The sequence below is a fragment of the Trichechus manatus genome, unplaced genomic scaffold (genome assembly GCF_000243295.1).
Source record: "Trichechus manatus latirostris isolate Lorelei unplaced genomic scaffold, TriManLat1.0 scaffold00140, whole genome shotgun sequence".
NCBI classification, from domain to species: Eukaryota; Metazoa; Chordata; class Mammalia; order Sirenia; family Trichechidae; genus Trichechus; species Trichechus manatus.
Window position 1 is genome coordinate 2,269,785 of NW_004444076.1, and position 21,185 is coordinate 2,290,969.

At 37.2% G+C, this 21,185-nt stretch overlaps 1 protein-coding gene across 9 annotated transcripts in view; it reads right to left on the reverse strand.

Moving 5' to 3' along the window:
• DLG2 (discs large MAGUK scaffold protein 2) overlaps positions 1-21,185 on the reverse strand; it is a 2,186,317-nt gene that overhangs the window by 583,940 nt on the left and 1,581,192 nt on the right. For all 9 annotated transcript variants that reach the window (XM_004385499.2, XM_004385504.2, XM_004385503.1 and 6 more), the window contains one exon: positions 7,422-7,591. In XM_004385499.2, the coding sequence (XP_004385556.1) occupies positions 7,422-7,591 (170 nt within the window). The remainder of the gene's footprint in view (positions 1-7,421; positions 7,592-21,185) is intronic.

Genomic DNA, 21,185 nt, shown 5'->3' on the forward strand with positions numbered 1-21,185 from the left:
GTTACATGAGAAACTATCTGTTCTGTAAGCCTTCACCTGAAGTACAATAAAATATTAAAAAAAGAAAAAAAAAAGAATATCTTAAAAGAAGGTATCTCATATCTTACATAGGTTTAGGCTTCTTAGGCCACAAAAGCTAACGGTTCTGTACTTGTTTAATTATACAGCTCCTTAGAAGTTATTAGTTAGGATGTTTTTGGGTAAGTCATTAGAAAGGTTCCTATTCTAAACTTATTTCCTGGGAAACAACATGCTTGCACACTTCAAATTTTCTTTTCACATATTTTTGGTTGCTTGGCAAGGCTAAATGGATTTGCTTAATCTTTGCTTCCTAAATACGGTTATCCATTTTTTCTCAACTGACTGCCCACACACAGATACCCCACCTGCTTGCAATAGCCAAACACATAACTGTGAGCTAGGAAAATTTTTATGTATTGTTGGAACAGTCTGAATCAGTGTCACATATAACCAAACATTCACCACTGAAACACACGGCCCTGAATCTTTAACCAATGATTTTATTTGAATATTTGGAAGATCAGCACTGCTATAAAGACAGATAACATACATCAAAGGTCATCTCACAATTACTAACTTGTGCAATAAATGAATAAATGCAAGGACATGGAATTGGAAAACTGTAAACCTAATTCTGCCACAAATCATTGTTCCAGATAATCTCTTAATATTTTACCTATATAACAGGAATAAAACCTTTTGTTATTCTCTGTTTACCTCTTGTCCTGTACCAAAAGCAAAACAAAACAATAACAAACATTTTTAAAAAGCAAAAAACAAACAAAAAACTCACAAAAAACAAACACTCAAATCAAAAACAGTCTGAGCATCATTAGGAACTAATATTTTAAGCATAAGATACAAATATATAACCAAATAAGTAAAGCTTTATAACACTAAACATGAATAGAAAAGATCAATAGGAACTCATGATGCATTTTCATTTAGAAAAAAATACATATTTCCTAACTCTGTCCACTAAAAAGGCGTAGAAACAATGATGAACCCAGTAGCAATGACAATCCTTAGAGCCATGACTGTTATCTTCATCACTTACCATAAAAGAAATGAGAGCTCTTTATAGAAATGGCGGATGACACATTCTGGGGTAAGTAATGTACAAATGAAGTCTAGAATATCCTGTCATATCAGATAACAAAGAAGTTGTCAAAGATTATTGGGGAAAAAGTGCCTAATTGCCTCCATGACCACTGCCCCTTTTGCCATGAGACCAGAAGAACTGGATGGTGCCCGGCTATCATTACTGAACATTTTGATCAAGGATTCTATATAGGAATCCTTGATCAAAAGGGAAAATGCAGAACAGAATTTCAAATTCTCATGGACTCTAGACTTCCTGGAGCCATGGAGGCTGGATAAACCCCGGAAACTATTGCCCTGAGATAATCTTTAAACTTTAAACCAAAAATATCCCCTGAAATCTTCTTAAAACCAAATAAGAGTTTAGCTGAACTAGCAAAAAAGTGTCTCTTTTAAGTACTATCTATGTGGGATCAAACTGACAACAGCAACTCAAAAGATTAGATAGGAGCCTTAGGGGGCAGTGAGCTTAAGTTAATGGGGGAGGAACAACTCAGAAAGGAGGGTGAGAATGGTTGCACAACTCAGAGAATGTAATTACTGTCGCTGAATTGTACATGTAGAAACTACTGAATTAGTGTATGTTTTGCTGTGTATATTCTCAACAATAAGAACTAAATAAATAAAATTATTTTTTAAAAAACAGTCTAGGCATTAAGAATATCTATAAAATAGATTTACTAAATGCTTATAATTGTTCAAAATAGCTGAAATAGCCAGACTCATGATGGTTTTACATTAAAGATTATTGATGAAAAGTAAAAAAGTTGATTTTTCAGGTATTTCCCCAAATTTAAATATTTGGAAAACTATAGAATCAATATGGAATACTGATTTGACAGGGTTTTCAGCCAACTCCTCTCCAGTTCTGCCTCCTTAAGACCTCTGTTTCAGATATGTCACAGTCTTCCCAATATGTCCAAAAATAAATTCCTAATATTCTCCCCACAGATAGGTTCCTGTTAGTGTTTCCCATCTCACAAATGTCATCTCAATCTATTCAAATACTCAGTCAGAAAACTGGGCCTCATTCTTAACACATCCCACATTTAGTTCATCAATAAGTGGCAGCAATATGCCAAAATACAGCTCAAATCCATCCTCCTTTATTTACTTCCATCAAGTAATCCTTAAGTGTTTTTTGTTTTCACTCTTGTCTGCCTTCAATCTCTTTTCTTCACGGTGGTTAGAAAGATCTTCTAAAAATGATAGATTTGATCATGTTACTCCTATACTTAAAGTTTTGCAATAACTTCCTATCACACTTAAAATAAAATTTAAAACACTTAAATATGGTCAACAAAGCACTGCACAATCTGGCCCCTGCTTACCTGGACAATATCATTTCATGTCCTTCATTGTCCTATCACTCAGCTGCAGCTACAGTTAACTTCTTTTAGTTCCTATATGGTATCCAGACCTTTCCTGCCTCAGGGCATTCATACACACACACTTTTTCTTCTGTCTGGAATGCTCTTCCTCACTCTTTAGCTGGCTAACTTCTATTTACATTTTAAGACTTAGCTTAAGTGGTCCTTCCTCAGAGAAGTCTCCCTTGATTCACTATTTAATTGGAACCCCTTTACAACCTTTTATGTTCATTCATCGTACTTTTTCCAATTTACATTATTGGTACCAATGTTATTAATTTTTCCCCCATCAGACTACAGTTTCATTGAGAGCAGGGATTCTCTCTCTCTTTCCTTTTTTTTTTTTGAATACCCATTGCCTGACTCTGTGCCAAGTACGTAGTACGTACCTAATAAATACTTGCTGAATCACTGAAGGACTAAATTACTGAATGAAACCAGACAGCTCTGCATTATATACACGTGATCAAGGTTAGTTGGCTCAGTTGGCTGGATTATTGATACTTACTTAAGATAGTACCCATGTAGTCAAGGAAGGCCAGATACAGACCGTATGCACATATTAAATTCTCTTTAATTCATAATCGAATTCTCTGGAACATTTTGGCTGTCTTAGTTAAGATAAATCACATTTTCCTCCTTGTGCCATTAAATACATAGCTGAAGCTCCATCACAGAGCTGATTTCATTCTGCCATGCACTAGTTAGTTGACATAATGTCTATCTCTTCCATTAGAAATTTTTGAGGACAGAGATCACATCTGATTCACCTGTATCCTCCACTGCATGTAAGCATTTCCATGGTATGAGTTAAACATTGGTAGAAATTTCTTTTCACTATATTATCAGCCAATAATAAAGAACCATACAGTGGCAGATGAGGTTAAAATTGCAAAGTTTCATCATATTTAATTTTAAGTCCAATTTAATCATTCAATTTACTCTGATACAGCACTTCTTACATTCAAAGCGCTGGGAGAGGCATTAGGAATTTAAACAGTGAATAAAACAGTTTTTTTCCCCATAAATCAATATGCTTTATATACAGAAACAAATCCCCAACAGTCACCTCTGGATGGTGACAGTAAGAACAAGTATGACTGACTCAGCATAATCCCAATAGGACCGCTAAACAAACCAGGCCCAGACCTGTCTACAGAGGTTTGGCAGGAGCCTGGTTTCAGGAATCTAAAGTGAGTTGTAAAGTTAGTTCCAACAGTTTTCTTGGTTCCCCTGTCTCAGTAGACCAGGCACATAAGTAACCCCATCTCCCATAAGCTGTGTATTGTCACTGGATGATTGTTTGGGCACACTTGGTTGATTAATACTCACGTCTCCCCCTCTGATGTCCCAGGACAATTCTTGTCCCACTTTTACCTCAAAAAAGAAGAAAGTTCAACCTGAAATAAACCAGCCTGAGGGGACCCAGTATCAAAGATTAAAAAAAAAAAAAGAAAAATGCATTACCTAAAATAATTTTAGCCACCAATTAACAGGGCCTTTAAGTGCTCTGCTGAGTGACTGGAGGTCACTGAGTGACTAGATAGAAGGAAGCCTGCTAATGGATGCTAATGTTAAATTAGTATTTGCCTTAGCTTTGTGTGGAATAATTACTGTTGACTGAATTGTAGAAATATCTACATTTTATGCGGCTTTAAAGCACCTTACAATTAAGATTCTAGAAAATAGGTAGAGTAGGAAGCCTTTTCTTTCATACCTCTAGCAATTGTGGTATGGGAATATTTCACTTTTTTTCTTTCAAATTAAGTTATGTCATTTTAATGCATTTGAATTTAGCCCCTGAGGGATCTCTGAGTATTTTCATTCCACAACCAAATAATTGTTACAAAGGCTGAAATTATATGTAGGAAATAATATTACTGATAACGTGTGTGTGTGTGTGTGTGTATACATAGTTAATATCTAGGAGCCCTGGTGGCACAGTGGTTAAACACTTGGTTGCTGACTGAAAAGTCAGTAGTTCGAACCCACCAGTCACTCTGTGGGAGAAAGATGTGGCAGTCAGCTTCTGTAAAGACTTACAGGCTTGGAAACCCTATGGGGCAGTTTTACTCTGTTCCTTAGGGTCACTATGAGTCAGAATCCACTCAACAGCAACGGGTTTGGCGTTTTTTGGCTCAGTGGCACAATGGTTAAGCGCTTGGCTGCCAACCAAGTGGTTGGCAGTTTAAACCCATCCAGTGGCTCCACAGGAGAAAGACCTGTGATCTGCTTCCATAAAGATTACAGTGAAGAAAACCCTATGGGGCAGTTCTACTCTGTCACAGGGGTCACTGTGAGTCAGAAGTGACTTGACAGCACCCAACAACAACATAGTTAATATTTTTTGGACAGTCAAAACGTGCCAGGTACTATTCTAAATACTTTATGTGAATTGACTCATCTAATCCTCACCACATCTCTAGGGGCAAATACTATTCTTATCTGCATTTTGCAGAAGAGAGAATTAAGGCCCAGAGAGGTTAAGGAATTTACCCAAGCTCAAAGAGCTAGTGAGCTACACAACTAAGATTCCAACCTAAACACTTTGGCTCTTGAAACAATATTCTTAACCATCTTACTCTACTGCTCATCATGTGCTAACCATCAGTTAAGTGCTTTTATATTCATCATATCACCTAATCCTCACATAACCTGGATGGTGTAAATGGTTAACACCCTCAGCTGCCAACTGAAAGGATGGAGATTTGGGTCCTACTGGAAGTGCCTCAGAATAAAGGCCTGGTGATCTACTTCCAAAAAATCAGTCGTTAAAAATCCTTTGCAGTACAGTTCTACTCTGATGCACATGAGGTCACCATGAGTCAGAGTCCACTTGATGGCAACTGTTTTTCTGTTTTGTTTTGTTTTAACCCTATGGGATAGATGCTACCATTATGATCCCCATTTAACAGTGAGGGAGTTGAAACTTACAAAAGTTGAGCCCCTGATCCAAGCTGGGGCACTCCACTAGTATGTAGGTGAACTAGGCTTTTAAATTCATTTCTGTCGAACTCCTGGGTCTACAGACTTTCAAATAGCACCCACTACTGCCTCCCATTGTGAAAAATGGTAATTCCAGAACACTTATTTGTGCTCATGTGGAAGCTGTACATAGACAGAGGCAGTCATTTGAACAGAACAAGTGCATATGGCGCGGTTTAAAATCAGGAAAGGTGTGCGACAGAGTTGTTGTATCCTTTCACTATACTTATTCAATCTGTCTGCTGAGCAAATTATCCAAGAAGCTGGACTATATGAAGAAGAACGCAGCCATCAGGACTGGAGGAAGTCTCATTAATAACCTGCGGTATGAAAGCAACCTTGCTTGCTGAAAGCTAAGAGAACTTGAAGTACTTACAGATGAAGATCAAAGACTACAGCCTTCAGTAAGGAGTATACCTCAACATAAAGAAAACAAAAATCCTCACAACTGGACCAATAAGCAACATCATGATAAATGAAGAAAATACTGAAGTTGTCAAGGATGTCATTTTACTTGGGTCCACTATCAACGCCCATGGAAGCAAGAGTCAAGAAATCAAATGATGTATTGCATTGGGCAAATCTGTAGCAAAAGACCTCTTTAAAGTGTTAAAAAGCAAAGATGTCACTTTGAGGACTAAGGTGTGCCTGACCCCAGCCATGGTGTTTTCAATTGCATGTGAAAGCTGGACAATGAATAAGGAAGACTGAAGAACTGACGCCTTTGACTCATGTTGTTGGCAAAGAATATTGAATACATCCTGGACTACTAGAAGAATGAATGAATCTGTTTTGGAAGAAGTACAGCCAGAATACTCCTTAGAAAGGAGGCTAGTGAGCTTCATCTTACATACTTTGGACATGTTATCAGGAGGGACCAGTCCCTGGAGAGGGACATCAAGCTGGGTAAAGTAGAAGGTCAGTGAAATAGAGGAAGACCCTAAATGAGATGGATTGACAAGTGGCTACAACAATGGGCTCAAATATAGCAATGATTGTGAGGATGGTGCAGGACTGGGCTGTGTTTCGCTCTGTTGTATGTAGAGTCTCTGAGTTGGAACTGATGGACATCACCTAGCACAACAAAGTCTTCCAGAGAAGCTAGTGTACTTATTATTTTTAATCCCACATAGCATTAGGTTTAAATAGATTTTAAGGGAAAGAGAAATGATTCACTGAAAGAGTAGAGCAACTATCCAACTATCCTCTTCTAAAATATTTAAAGTACCGTTAAGCCAATTATTAGATTTCCCTAGAATATTTAAAAGACTGTTAAGCTATATTAAATGTCATCATTGTGAAGAACTGGGCTCAAATGATTATTCTTAAAAATTAGCGTAATGAGTCATCTCATTGTTTATGCAGTTCTTCAGGGTAACTACAAGTACCTCAAGGGATCTGTCAACATTTTAAAACATACTACATTTTAACTTAAATTAACTATTTCAAGAATAAAACATTATGTAGTACTTGTTGGGTACAACATGTAAGGGTATCATAAAATCAAAACAAATCCCAAACCTGTTTAAAACAAAAAAGTTATTATCCCACGATAGATTATTTCAATTATTCTTATTTTCATTAATATTTTGCTAAAAAAGAGGGTTTACAATCTGTAACTGAAAAATTAAAAAGTATTAATCTGTAACCAAGTCACGATGACCCGGTAAGATTAATAATATATAAAAGAATATAAATGGTTGTTACCATTGTTTATAAAGACATTTCTAAACAAATCTGTCCTTTCCTTATCCAAGTTCATATTTAGAGTATAGATTCCTTTTACCTTTTATAAAACTATTTTTGCAGGATTCCAATCTTTCAGTAACCACTGAATGTTGGAAGGTGAAAAAAGAGAGCACATTATAGATGGGTTGTGGCACAAATTTTAGCCAAATAGCTTGTCACTGATGTCTTAGTGTACATCATTTGTGTTTTCATTACCTTTAGGCCCTTTGAACAGTTTAATTTCCACAACAGTCTCCAAAATGGGTCGTCTTCTACGTACGTACAGCCGAACGATAGACCCTGCTTCTTTGAGGGCTTCCACTGCTTTACTGTGGGAAACTTCTGACACATCGACCTCATTCACCCGCAGGATACAGTCATTGACCCTGGAAGGAAGGAAAAGAAGCAACTGTCAGGAGTGACTAGGAGGATTTCTTAAAGACTATTATTTATGACTATTTTACTTTAGGATGTGGGAAAGTAAAGATTATAACATATATAAAATACTTTAGATGTATTTCAAATGAAGGAAATCAAGAAGACCTTGAAGTCCTTAGTGGTCCCTACATTGACAGCATTCCTGGTCTATGTCAATTACATCATTATTTTGATTGGTTTTGATTGATTCCACTAAGGATTGCAATTTCAATGATTGTCAGGACTTAACTACTATGGAGTATAGAGACATAACAAACATAACTTTATTTACAGATCAATTTTTATAAAATTCTTAATTTACTAGTTATGAAAGTAATACCTAAACATTTTAGAAAATACAAAAATGTAGAATAAGTCTAAAAATGCTTATAACCCCATCATCTAATATTAACCTGTTAAATTTCTGGCAAATTATTTTCCAGATTTTTTTCCCGCTCAAATTTATCTCACAATATTGTAGGTATTGAAGTTCGTATTTAACAAAGTTCAAAGAGAATTTCAGACAATTCTTGTCCTTAGGAATGTATTTTGAAAACTGAGAATCTACGGCAAGTTCTATGTCAAATTTTCCTTTTTGCCATTTTCCCACATGAAGAAATAATTTGACTTTTCCATAAACCTTTCCAAGAGTTTATGGTTATCTGGCCATGGACTTCATATCTCTTTTTTATATGCATGATAATAATTAAAGATAACATTAAAATCAGTTAAAAGCATGGAATCTGAGCCTAGAAGGATTTATTTACCTCAGTCTGCACATTCATTCTAATGTTCCCCATTTCAGTTCACCTTGTTGCTCAGACTAAAAGATGACAGGTTATCCTTCCTTACTTGACTTCTTTCTCCTACCACCACACACATTTATCTCTACTTGCAAAGTATACCCTCAATTCATCTAGGTTGCTTTATCTCCACTGTTATCATCTTGGTTGAAGTCAACATCATCTCTTACCTGGACACGATGTCCATAGCCTCCTACTGAGCCTTCCTGGAGTCTTTCTAGTCACCTACCAATCCATTCTCCACACAGTGGCTGGGGTACAGTGAACATGGTTGGATGCTTACCTAACATCTATTCCTCACTTCCTTCTTCAATACAGTGGCTGATTTTATTTAAGGGATCTATCTCTTAGCAAGTATTTGTTGAATAAATGAAAGAATAAACCTAAGTTCAATTCTCGGGTCCTCCATTTGCTAAGTTTGTAACCATGGATAATTTTCTTAACCTTTTTAAGCCTCTATAGTTTCATTTGTAAATTGGATGTAATAGTAGTGTCTAAATAAATAATTTTTGAGAAAATTAAATAATGTACATCTAAGCTCTTAGCACCTAATAAATGGTTGTTATTAGTAGTATTACAATAAACATCTGTCAATTTATAATATTCTTAACTATTTGATCTGTTTTATAACCCTGTAGAGTAAGAATTATTATTTATATCATAGAAATGAGAATGGTTTCAAGGGGTTACGTCCTTGGTCTAAAGCTCTTCAGCAATTTTGGCAGAGCTTGGATCTGATCTCAGGTCATCTTATTTCAAAATTTAGGCTCTTATGGCCACATGCATCCAATGTGATAAACAGTTTCATATATGTTATGCACATAAATTCAAAATTATACCACAGTACTGGAAACATAATGGAGCCCTGATGGCACAGTGGTTAAAGAGCTCAGCTGCTAACCAAAAGGTCAGCAGTTCAGCTTCACCAGTAGCTCCTTGGAAACCCTATGGGGCAGTACTACTCTGTTCTATAGGGTCACTACAAGTCAGAATCGATTCGACGGCAACTGGTTTGGTTTGGTTTCGGAAAAAATACCAAAAGATTGGGACGGAATTTCTGATTTTTTTTGTCTAGAACTTGTCTCAATGAGAACCCTGAGCAGCCTCAAAATCCTGAAATGGAACATTTCACTTATTAAGATTCAGTGATATCATGTCATCATAACAGATGCTATGCTTTAATAGGTTTACATATAAATTTCCTCTCTGATTGACTAAAAAAATAAATAAATCATGGATAACTACCAATTAAAACCATTTTGAGAATGTAGGCATTATGGGTGCCAGCCACCCTGTAGCAGCTGGTCCTTTGAAGTGGGTAATTTTGCCATCTCATGATAATGCAAAAACAATGTTTACCATCACCCTATACTCAGAATGCTAATCATATCTTAAAATACTGCTTCCCACAGAAGAGCATGGCTGACATATAAAAAAAAATTCTGGAAGCTGTATCTATTCAGGAGCCCTGGTGGCACAGTGGTTAAACATTTGCCTGCTAACTAAAAGGCTGGCAGTTCAAATCCACCAGCAGCTCCTTGGAAAACTTACAGGGCAGTTCTACTCTCTCCTATAGGGTCACTATGAGTAGGAATCAACTCGATGGCAATGAGTTTGGTTATTTTGGTATATCTAATCAAGTTCTACTATCTACTAAATTTTTTTCCTTTTGTATACAATGCAGTCTTTAATTGTCAGTGGCTGGGGAAATCACAGTCTAAATCAAATGGTTTTTCCTGAATTTGTGGATGAAATAGGTATTTCTACTACAGTGGGATGAGTACCCAAGTAGTACACCAGAGACTTGAATCTGAGTCTCAGCTCTGTATCAGCTGTGTGGCCACAGTTAAGTCACTTCATCTGTTGGAATTTCCAGTTTCTCATGAAAAGAGAGTAAGTATGCCTGGAGTTGGTGAGAGGATTAAACCAGATAGCTAATGTATGCCAATATATGCATAAATTGTAAAATACCATACATCTAAAATTCTTTGCTATTGGTAGGTGGATCAAAGATGCTATGCTCAAGGATTTATTGAAAAGTGAACAGGAAAGACATTTAAATTTTTAGAGGGCCCTTTATCATTCTATCACTTTATTTATTTATTCTTATTTAAATCAAACAATTTATGATGTATTGATCCAAATTTTACAGACAGTGAAATTTTACCAACAAGGTCACAGCGTTGGTGAGTTCAAGGACTTGATTCTAACCTGGTTTTGTTTTTTTCCAGAGCCTATGCCAATACAAAGGTATTAAAGGTGATTGTTTTAAATTAATAAAAAGGGATAAGGGCATTACATTCAAATTCTCAAAACAGAGAGGGAAGAATGCCAGGCCAAATTATGGCACTCAACTCCCCTTCCTCCCAAGCACTTGAAATACCATTTGGCTATAGGGTCATAGCTATTTAAAATTAATTTGTTCTCTCTACCAGTAGATAACCTTTGTGATTAAAGCTACCATTTGCATTCATTTTGAAACATAAATATATCATTAGCTTCAAACTCCAGTAATACTTTGTACCAGTAAAAAGTACAGCCTTTATCATATTTCTAAGCCATTGTATTAGAAAGCCATTTATATGCAGATTTTCTCCCCACTCTACCAATGTAATTAAGTTGATGGTTTCACCCTTTCAGTGTTTGCTGTTTCAGATATAAGCCTACAGTGTGCATCTGCAGCATGGGACCAAAATTGTCCACAAGACTGAAAGATTTATTTTATTCTTCTTCTAGTCTTATTTTCTTTTGATGTTCTGGAACATTTCCTTGTAGAGAAGATCTCATATACAAAAAGGATATTTCATCATTAGTATGTATACATAAAGTCATACCTAAATTTTGCACTTAATAATGAAATATTCTGGAACATGATATAGCATCATTGCCAAGTCAAATAAAACTTAATAACTTACTTGTTCTGGAATGAAGCTATAATTTAAAATATTATATAATATCTACTCTTTCATAGATATTAAAATATCTTCTGTTATGAAATAGATTTGTGATTTTATACATATTTTAAGGATGTTAATTCATTGTAAAATGAACACCAAGTCCAAGTAATTATTAAAAATTTAAAAATTTCCTGTTCATTATGCATAAAAAATATTAGAAGGAAAGACAGCAAAATTTTAGTTCTGATTCGTTGTAGGTGGGGAGATTATGGGTGTTTAAAAAGCATATTTCTACTTTTATGTTTCTTCTAAAAGTTCTACAGTGGACATATATCACAGTAGAGGACATAAGAACACGGGTCTTGGAGGCTTGGACACACTCAGATACACCTGGAGTCTAGTTCCAGCTCCAAAGCTCATGAGCTGTGTGACTTTGGACATTGCAAAGCCTCAGCTTCTTCTTCTGAAAATGGGGATAATAAGACTGCTGTGTGGATTAAATGAGATAATGCACATGAAGCACCTAGCATAGTGTCTCACAAATAGTAATCATCAATAAATGTTAGCTATAATTGTTATGAAAAGGAGACAGGAACTATCTGCATAAGAAAAGATATTAAGCTACTATAGTGGAGGAAAAAGATACTAAAGGGAGAGAAAGAAGATAGGGCTACAATCAAGATGCTGAAAGAATTTTGGAACTTAGTACAAGGAAGAAAGCAAGAGGTGAGATGCATGGGACTTTGGAGAAGAAAACTGTGAAAACAGGGTTTTTAGTAAGTCTTATTTGATGGAGTGAACATAATTTCCCTTTCCCATTGTCCCCGCCCCTCCCCACAAGAAAACTTTCAGTTCCGATGCAAACGAAAACTTTAAGTCAGCCTTGGCAGAATTCTCACCAACTCATGCTTACTCTGCCTTGCCCCACTCCACACCATCTCAACCACACTCATCCACACTCAGGCCCTCTCAAGGTTTGATTCAAAAATAGGTTTTAGGTCACAAAGTCTGCAGCAGTTATTGGTTATTGATGGGTGTTCCCTCATTGGTTTAGCCTTTATTGTCTTCACTCAGTTCTACTCTTTAATCAAATAGATAATTAATTACAGACCAAACGGCCACAGCAATGGAGAAACCTGGTCAACGTTTAATGTGCTGGATGAGATGCATCATCAAATGGGAAACATTAGCTGGAGGAATTACACTGCGTGCACTTAAAGACAACAAGCAATTGCTTAAAAAAGTCATAATCTATTCAAAGGGAGTAACTACAGATTTTATGCGAACTATTATGAAACCAGAAAAGCTCTGAAGGCCAAGGCATCAAAAAGGTCTTATTTTTCTTTGATTCCTAGAGCCACCAAGGATAGGTTAAGAACACATAATAAAAGCTCAAACTTTTTTTTAAAAAGGCAGGTGCTCTATGATAGCAAACAGAGAAGGAAGAAATCACAACAAACACTCACACACACAGAAATAGAGGCTAAGCTGAAATGAATAGCTTCGAATCATTATGATTTTTTCTAAATCTACTTAAGTGTGTCTGTTCTTTTCCTGTGCCCTCTCATAAACCACAATCATGTGCTCATTGGACATCTTTAAAGTCCAACACCAGCTAAGTTCCCTCCTTATTCACACTTCTCATTTTAATGATTCATTTATTTCATTGACCTTATTAAGTGCTATTAGTCCATTAAAACTGAGGACAAGCAATAAAAACCAGCATAATTTAAATTTTTTTTAGGAAAGAAAAGGGACAAATATTTTTGAAGCATCTGATAAGTGCAAGTACAGTAGTATCTATTGGGCTTTTTCCCTAACAATCATCCATATGGTTTCATTAAATGAGATACAGGTTTATCAAGTTCATACAGTTTAGCATGGATGATTTTCCCAGCTCGGTCAGTGTCATGGATTAAATTGTGTTCCCCCTCTCCTCCCCCCCAAAAAATGTGTTGTGAATTCTAAACCCATACCTGTAGTTAGAATCCTATTTGGGAGTGGGTTTCTTTGTTAATGAGGCAGTATTAGTACAGAGTGTGTCTTAAATCAATGTCTTTTGAGATACAAAAGAGCAGATTAAGAAGCCGTGAAAAAGCAGAGATGAGGAAGATACATGCCAAGCCACATAAAGATCCCCAAGGAACAGAAGCTCAAAAGAGATGAAGACCTTCCTCAAGAGCCAACAGAGACAGAAAGTCTTCTCCTAGGGCCTGTACTCTGAATTCGGACTTCTAGCCTCTTAACAACCACTGGTCTGTCAGTTTGTCTGTGGTGGCTTGTGTGTTGTTGTGATGCTAGAAGCTATGCCACTGGTATTTCAAAATACCAGCAGGGTCACCCATGCTGGACAGGTTTAAGTGGAGCTTTCAGACTAAAACAGACTAGGAAGAAAGACCTGCCTATCTACTTCTTAAAAAATTGGCCAGTGAAAACCTTTTGAATAGCAGCAGAACATCATCTAAAGTAGTGCCAGAAGATGAGCCCCTCAGGTTGGAAGGCACTCCAAAAACGACTGGGGAAGAGCTGCCTCCTCAAAGTAGAGTTGACCTTAATGACGTGGATGGAGCAAACCTTTCAGGACCTTCATTGGCTGATGTGCTATGATTCAAAATAAGAAGAAACAGCTGCAAACATCCATTAATAATCTGAATGTATGAAGTATGAATCTAGGAAAATTGGAAGTCATCAGAAATGAAATGGAAAGCATAAAGATTGATATCCTATGCATTAGTAAGCTGAAATGGACTGCTATTGGCCATTTTGAATTGGACAATCATATCATCTACTACGCCGGGAATGACAAAATAAAGAACAGCGTCACATTCACCAACAAAAAGAACATTTCAGGATCTATCCTGAAGTACAACACTGTCAGTGATAGGATAATACCCATATACCTATAAGGAGGACAAGTTAATACAATTATTTTTCAAATTTCTACACCAACCACCAAGGCCAAAGATAAAAAAATGAAGATTTTTACCAACTCCTGCAGTCTGAAATTGATCAGTCATACAATCAAGATGCATTGATAATTACTGGTGATTGGAATGTGAAAATTGGAACCAAAGAAGAAGGATCAGTAGGTAGCAAATACAGTCTTGGTGATGTAAACGATGCCCAAGATTGCATGCCAGAATTTTGCAAGACCAACGACTTCTTCATGGCAAATACATTTTTTCACCAACATAAATGGCAACTATACATGTGGACCTTGCCAGACAGAATACACAGGAATCAAATAGACTACATCTGTGGAAAGAGATGATGGAGAAGCTCAATATCACCAGTCAGAACAAGGCCAGGGGCTGACTGCAGAATAGATCATTAATCGCTCATATGCAAGTTCAAGTTGAAGCTGAAGAAAATTAGAACTACTCCGTGAGAGCCAAAGTAGGGCCTTCAGTGTATCCTACCTGAATTTAGAGACCACCTCAAGAATAGATTTGATGCACTGAACACTAATGACCAAAGACCAGACGAGTTGTCGGATGACATCAAGGACATCATACATGAAGAAAGCAAACGGTCATTAAAAAGACAGGAAAGAAAGAAAAGACCAAAATGGATGTCAGAAGAGACTCTGAAACTTGCTCTTGAACACAGAGTAGCTAAAGCGAAAGGAAGAAATGATGAAGTAATAGAGCTGAACAGAAGATTTCAAAGGATGGCTCCAGAAGACGAAGTATTATAATGAAATATGCAAAGACCTGCAGTTAGAAAACCAAAAGGGAAGAACATGCTCAGCATTTCTCAAGCTGAAATAACTGAATTAAAAAATTCAAGTCTTGAGTTGCAATACTGAAGGATTCTATGGGCAAAATATTGAATGACACAGGAAGCATCGAAAGAAGATGGAAGGAACATACAGAGTCACTGTACCAAAACGAATTGGCCAATGTTTAACCATTTCAGCAGGTAGCATATGATCAAGAACGATTGTATTGCAGGAAGAAGTCCAACCTGCACAGAAGGCACTGGTGAAATTTAAGACTCCAGGAACCGATGGCGTACTAATTGAAATGTTTCAACAAATGGATGCAACACTGGAAGCACTCACTAGTCTATGCCAAGAAATTTGGAAGACAGCTACCTGGCCAACCAACTGGAAGAGATCCATATTTGTGTACATTCCAAACAAAGGTAATCCAATAGAATGTGGAAATTATTGAACAATATCATTAATATCACATGCAATAAAATTTTGCTGAAGATAATTCAAAAACGACTGCAACAGTAAATCGACAGGAAACTGCCACAAATTCAAGCCTGATTCAGAAAAGGATGTGGAACAGGGGATGTCACTGCAGATGCCAGATAGGTCTTGGCTGAAAGCAGAGAATACCAGAAAGGTGTTTACCTGTGTTTTATTGACTATGCAAAGGCATTTGACTGTGTGGATCATAACAAACTATGGATAGCATGGCAAAGAATAGGAATTCCAGAACACTTAATCATGCTCATGAGGAACCTGCACATAGACCAAGAGGCAGTTGTTTGTGGTTTAAAATCAGCAAAAGTGTGTGTCAGGGTTGTATTTTTTCACCATACTTAGTCAATCTGTATGCTGAGCAAATAATCCGAGAAGTTGGACTATATGAAGAAGAATGCGGCATCAGGATTGGAAGAAGACTCATTAACAACCTGAGATATGCAGATGACACAACCTTGCTTGCTGAAAGCAAGGATAACTTGATGCACCTAATGATGGAGATCAGAGACTACAGCCTTCAGTATGGATTACACCTCAACATAAAGAAAAGAACAATCTTCACTACTGGACCAATAAGCAACACCATGATAAATGAAGAAAATATTGAAGTCATCAAGGATTTCATTTTTCTTGGACCCACAATCAGCACTCATGGAAGCAGTGGTCAAGAAATCAAACAGTGTATTGCTTTTGGAAAATCTGCTGCAAAAGACCTCTTTACAGTGTTAAAAATCAAAGATGTCATTTTGAGGAGTAAGGTGTGCCTGACTTAAGCTATGGTATTTTCAAACGCTACACGTGCATGTGAAATCTGGACAACTAACAAGGAAGACCAAAGAAGAGTTGATGCTTTTGAATTATGGTGTTAGTGAAGAATATTGAATATACCATAGACTGCCAAAAGAATGAACAAATCTGTCCTGGGAGAAGTACAGCCAGAATGTTCCTTAGAAGCGAGGATGGTGGTATTTCAACTCACTGGCTTTGGAGATGTTATCAGGAGGGAGCAGTCCCTGGAGAAGGACATCATGCTTGGTAAAATAGAGGGTTAGTGAGAAAGAGGAAGACCTTCAAGATCGATTGACACAGTGGCTGCAAAAATGGGTCAAACACAGCAAGATTGTGAGGATGGAGGAGGATAAGGCACTGTTTCATTCTGTCGTACATAGGGTCTCTATTAGTTAAAACTAATCTGATGGAACCTAACAACAGCCTCCTAAACCATGAGAAAATAAATTTCTTCTTATTAAAGTCATTCACTTGTGGCATTTCTATTACAGTAGCAATAGATAACTAAGACAGGCAGTCTCTGTTTTAGGGAAAGGAATGAAGATTCAGAGGTTATGTCTGAACAGAACAGAAGAAAAAGAAACTTGGGAGCTTATTATTGGGAACCATTTTTTTTTCACGCTGGGAAATAGCAAAAGCCAATCCGTAAGCAGGTGAGGAAGAAAGTATATTTGTGGAAAGAAGCAAGGGCTTCAAACAGAGGAAAGGATCTTCCTCGATTCCCCACAGCACTTGAGTCCTTGGCTGTTGTCATTCCCAGGGCTTGGCTGTCCAATTAATTTGGAATTTGAGAAGATATTCCAGGGTCCTTCTAATTCATTCTCCTTTTGATTAATTTAAGCTCAGGTGGATCTCTGTTACTTGCCAGCAAAATGTTCCTAACTACTATAGACACACTTTGTGACTGGCACTTTAAGTGTATTATCTCTTTAGTTTACTTCTATTTTCCATTTAATGCTTAATTCAAACTTATCTTGCCTCCTGGGAAGACATCTCTCACCCAAATGGCTGGTTCAGCGTCCCTTCACTAGGTAGTCAGTGCATAATATTAACACAGTTACTAGATTTAGCAAATTAAAAATAAAGGACACCCAGTTAAATTTGAATTTCAGATAAACAACAAAAATAATTATTTGATAATTAACTAATACTTTTTTAAGTATAAGTATGCTCTATACCAGGAGCCCTGGTAACACAGTGGTTAAAGCACTCAGCTGTCAACTGGAAGGTTGGCAGTTTGAACGTACCAGCCACCCCTCAAGAAAAAGATGTGGTAGTCTGTGTCCGTAAAGATTTACAGCCTCAGAAACCCTGTGGGGTTGCTATGAGTCAGAATTGACTCCATGGCAGGGGTTTGGTTTTTGGTATACAATGTTTGGGGCATATTTATACAGGGTGTTCTATATTCATAAAAAAAAACCCACAGTATTTATAAAAGAACTCATGATACTGATCTGTGGTCTTTGGCTTATTCACATGACATAATACTTGGTACACAGTAGGAGATGTGTGTATTATGTGCTATGTACATATTCTTTTAATTTAAACAGAAACACTAAAAAGTAGATATTGCTTCCTTCATTTTATAGCAGAAACTGAGCTCAAAGAGGTTCACACTGACAGTGAGCGATGTAATCTCCAAGTTTATGCACTGTACCACCCACACTTCTCTGGTTTTATTTGTTAAAAATAACTTTGGGACTCATTTAAGGGCCAAACCCAACTGCTGACCATCAGTGGGGTCCATGATATACTGTAAGGCAGTAACCAAAAAAAAAAAAAAAAAAACCTCATTGCAGGAAGGCAGTAAAGGCAAGCCAAATAAAACTAGATCAAAGGTTCTCATACTTAAGCATGATAAGAATCACCTGCAGGGTTTAGTAAAGCACAGATTGCTGAATCATAGGTGTGAGATAGGATTGAGTATTTGCATTTCTAACAAGTTCCCAGGTGATGCTGTTGATGCTGGTCCAGGAGCACACTCTGAAAACTCTTCTGTCAGCTACAAATGGTCATTCTACTTGGTTGATGTGTGGTTTATTCCAAAATGACCAGAACTACTGAATCTTACTAAGACCCAACCTACTATGACAGGAGTCCTGAGTTCTGAACCCAATCCTCCCAGTGCTGTCATTTTTCATTCTTTGGAATGAACTCTCTCAGGGATTCTGGACCAGGAGACCACAGCTGCCACAAAGCTGAGCTGTGCATATGCAAGCCATTTTCCAGCACTTATTTTATATCTAAGACTTTTCTTGGCTCTTTTCCTTCAGCAGAGACCAATTGATAGCCATTTCATTCTAAATTTAAAAAACAGGGCTTCTGCTTTCATCTCTAATTCTGGGTGAGAGTAACTTGGGTTTATGATCCATAGAAGCCATCTCCTATGGTGAATGTATTGTTTTTCTCTCTCCATTTGCCACTTCATTTCCCTTATATAAAATGCTTGCAGGATTCTCTGCAGCTGTCATCTGGGAAAGATCACAGCTTTCCACAACGGGGGAAGAAATTGCTATTTCAACATTAGTGATTGGTCTTTCGGCATTTTCCCAGAAAAGCGGAGAGGCCAGTAACAAATCCCCAGCCAGGCAACTTGATGAGAGCAACATGGAAAATGGCATTGAATGAGGAATTCAGAGGGAATAGGTCATAGGACTAGAGATTACTTAGCCTACTTAGTCTAATACTCTGTCCACAGATGGGGCTGTAGGTCAACTTTCATGAAATGTGAATCTTGTATCTCCCACTTGTATTATTGCAGTATCTTCCTAGCTGGTCTTCCTGATGCCAGGTTTACTAATCCCTCTCCAGTTCATCCTGACACACAAGCCCAACTTCAACTTCTTAAAGCAACACTTTTTATCATTTTCTCTCCCCTCAAAAAGGAAGAGTTACTTACATATATAAAACAGTGTTTGATTTATCTTTGTATTTCCAATATCTGGAACACAGCTGTCACTTAAGAAAGAATGATGTGTAACATTGAAGGACCTCCAACAATGGCTTCTCTTTTTATACCTGTCAACCCCTGCACCAGCCAAGCCATGTCCTCACTGTCCTGAGAATATAACATGTTCATTCCTGCCTCTGCATTTAATTTCATGTTGCTTCCCGACTCCCAGATGTTTATGCAAAACCAGCCCTATTCAAGGGCAAGTTCACACTCCATAGCTTCATGAAGTGCTTCCTAATCACTCAAATTCTCATTGCCCATAATGCCTGAAGTACATATACATGGTAGATTCTCATAAAAAAAAACAACAACAAAAAACCATACACTAAGGACTCTCACACAGAATCTAAAACAGAGAGTTCTACACATTAAGAAATACATTTTAAAATGTTAGAATTGATTTCTTATTTTTCCTCTATTCAAATCTATTCCAATCACAGAAGTTGATGTGGATCAACACACATGAAATTTATAATTATGTATTTTCATTCTAGTTCCATTTGGGTTTAAAATACTGATGCATATTTCAGTGAAAAGTTGAGAGCCACAAAAATTATGGTATGGTGGAAAGAATACTGGGTTATAAACCAGATGTGGATCTGAATCCTAGTTCTGTCATTTTACAGTAAGTTATTTTATTCTCTTGTGTTCAAGCTGATTTTGATAATCTTAAAATTCTCTTTAGCTCTGGTAAGTTCAAGGTCAACTCATTCTAGGCACCTATCTTTACTTGGAAGTCCTGAGCGCACCTTAAATGCAGCACAGTGCCAAACTATCCATACCTTTTCCCCGTGGGCAACTGTGTACTTCACTTTTTATTCTGTTACAGTAAATCCTTTCATCTCCAGAAATGGAAGAGTTCTCCTTTTCTCTCAGATGCACATCCTTTAGCCCCACTTCTTCAACCTAAGATCTGGTCCTTATTTTTAATCACTTAGATTCTTACTGTCAATAACTTAGATTCTGAAAAATAAACCTTGTAACTAGTCTTCTCGTCCCCAGTTATCCTCCTATAATCCATCTTCCAATTTATTGCCTGAATGGTGTCCATTAAAATACACACCTGACGGATTTACTCCCCTATTTAACACTCTTCAATTGTTCTCTATTGCCTACAGTGGATTTTCAGAAAATTTTTTTGACCTAAGCAAAAAGACACTTTCTTCAAATGAAAGCTTAATTAGAAGCCTACACACACACACACACACACATAAATATATAAAATAAAGGGAGACTTTCTGTGATTTCCTCAAAAGGGAGGAGAAAGGAAATAAGAGCATAGACTGCTAGAAGGTATATGTGGTCCCTCATAGGGCTCTTTGGAGTGTAGATGGAATCTACCTTCATCAAAGACTTTCACATAACACACAAGTCTCTCCATAATCTGGTTGCTATTCAACTTCCTAGACTTATTTTCAAACCCTGTGCAAGTTCATGGTTCAGGCCTTTCCCTTAGTGTTGCATGAAAAAACCAAAACCAAACCCACCGCCATCGAGTCGATTCTGACTCATAGAGACTCTATAGGACAGAGTACAACTGCCCCATAGAGTTTCCAAGGAGCACCTGGCGGATTTGAACAAGCCGACCTTTTGGTTAGAAGCTGTAGCACTTAACCACTATGCCACCAGGGTTTCCTAGTGTGGACTAGCCACCTCTAAACCCCAGGGTTGTCTGTTAAGAACTTTACCCATCTTTCAAAATGAATGCCTATTCTGAAGTAGTTTTTATAGTTTAATAGGGAAAATAGGCCAGAAAGTAAGTGCTATGGCAAGAGAAAGAAAGGATGTTGCAAAAGCACATAATAGGAGAGAGCCTTATCTAGTCTGGGGAAGCCAAGAAAAACTTCTCGGAGAACCTCTATTCCTGAGATTTAAAGGCTAAATAGAAGTTAGCCAGGTAAACTA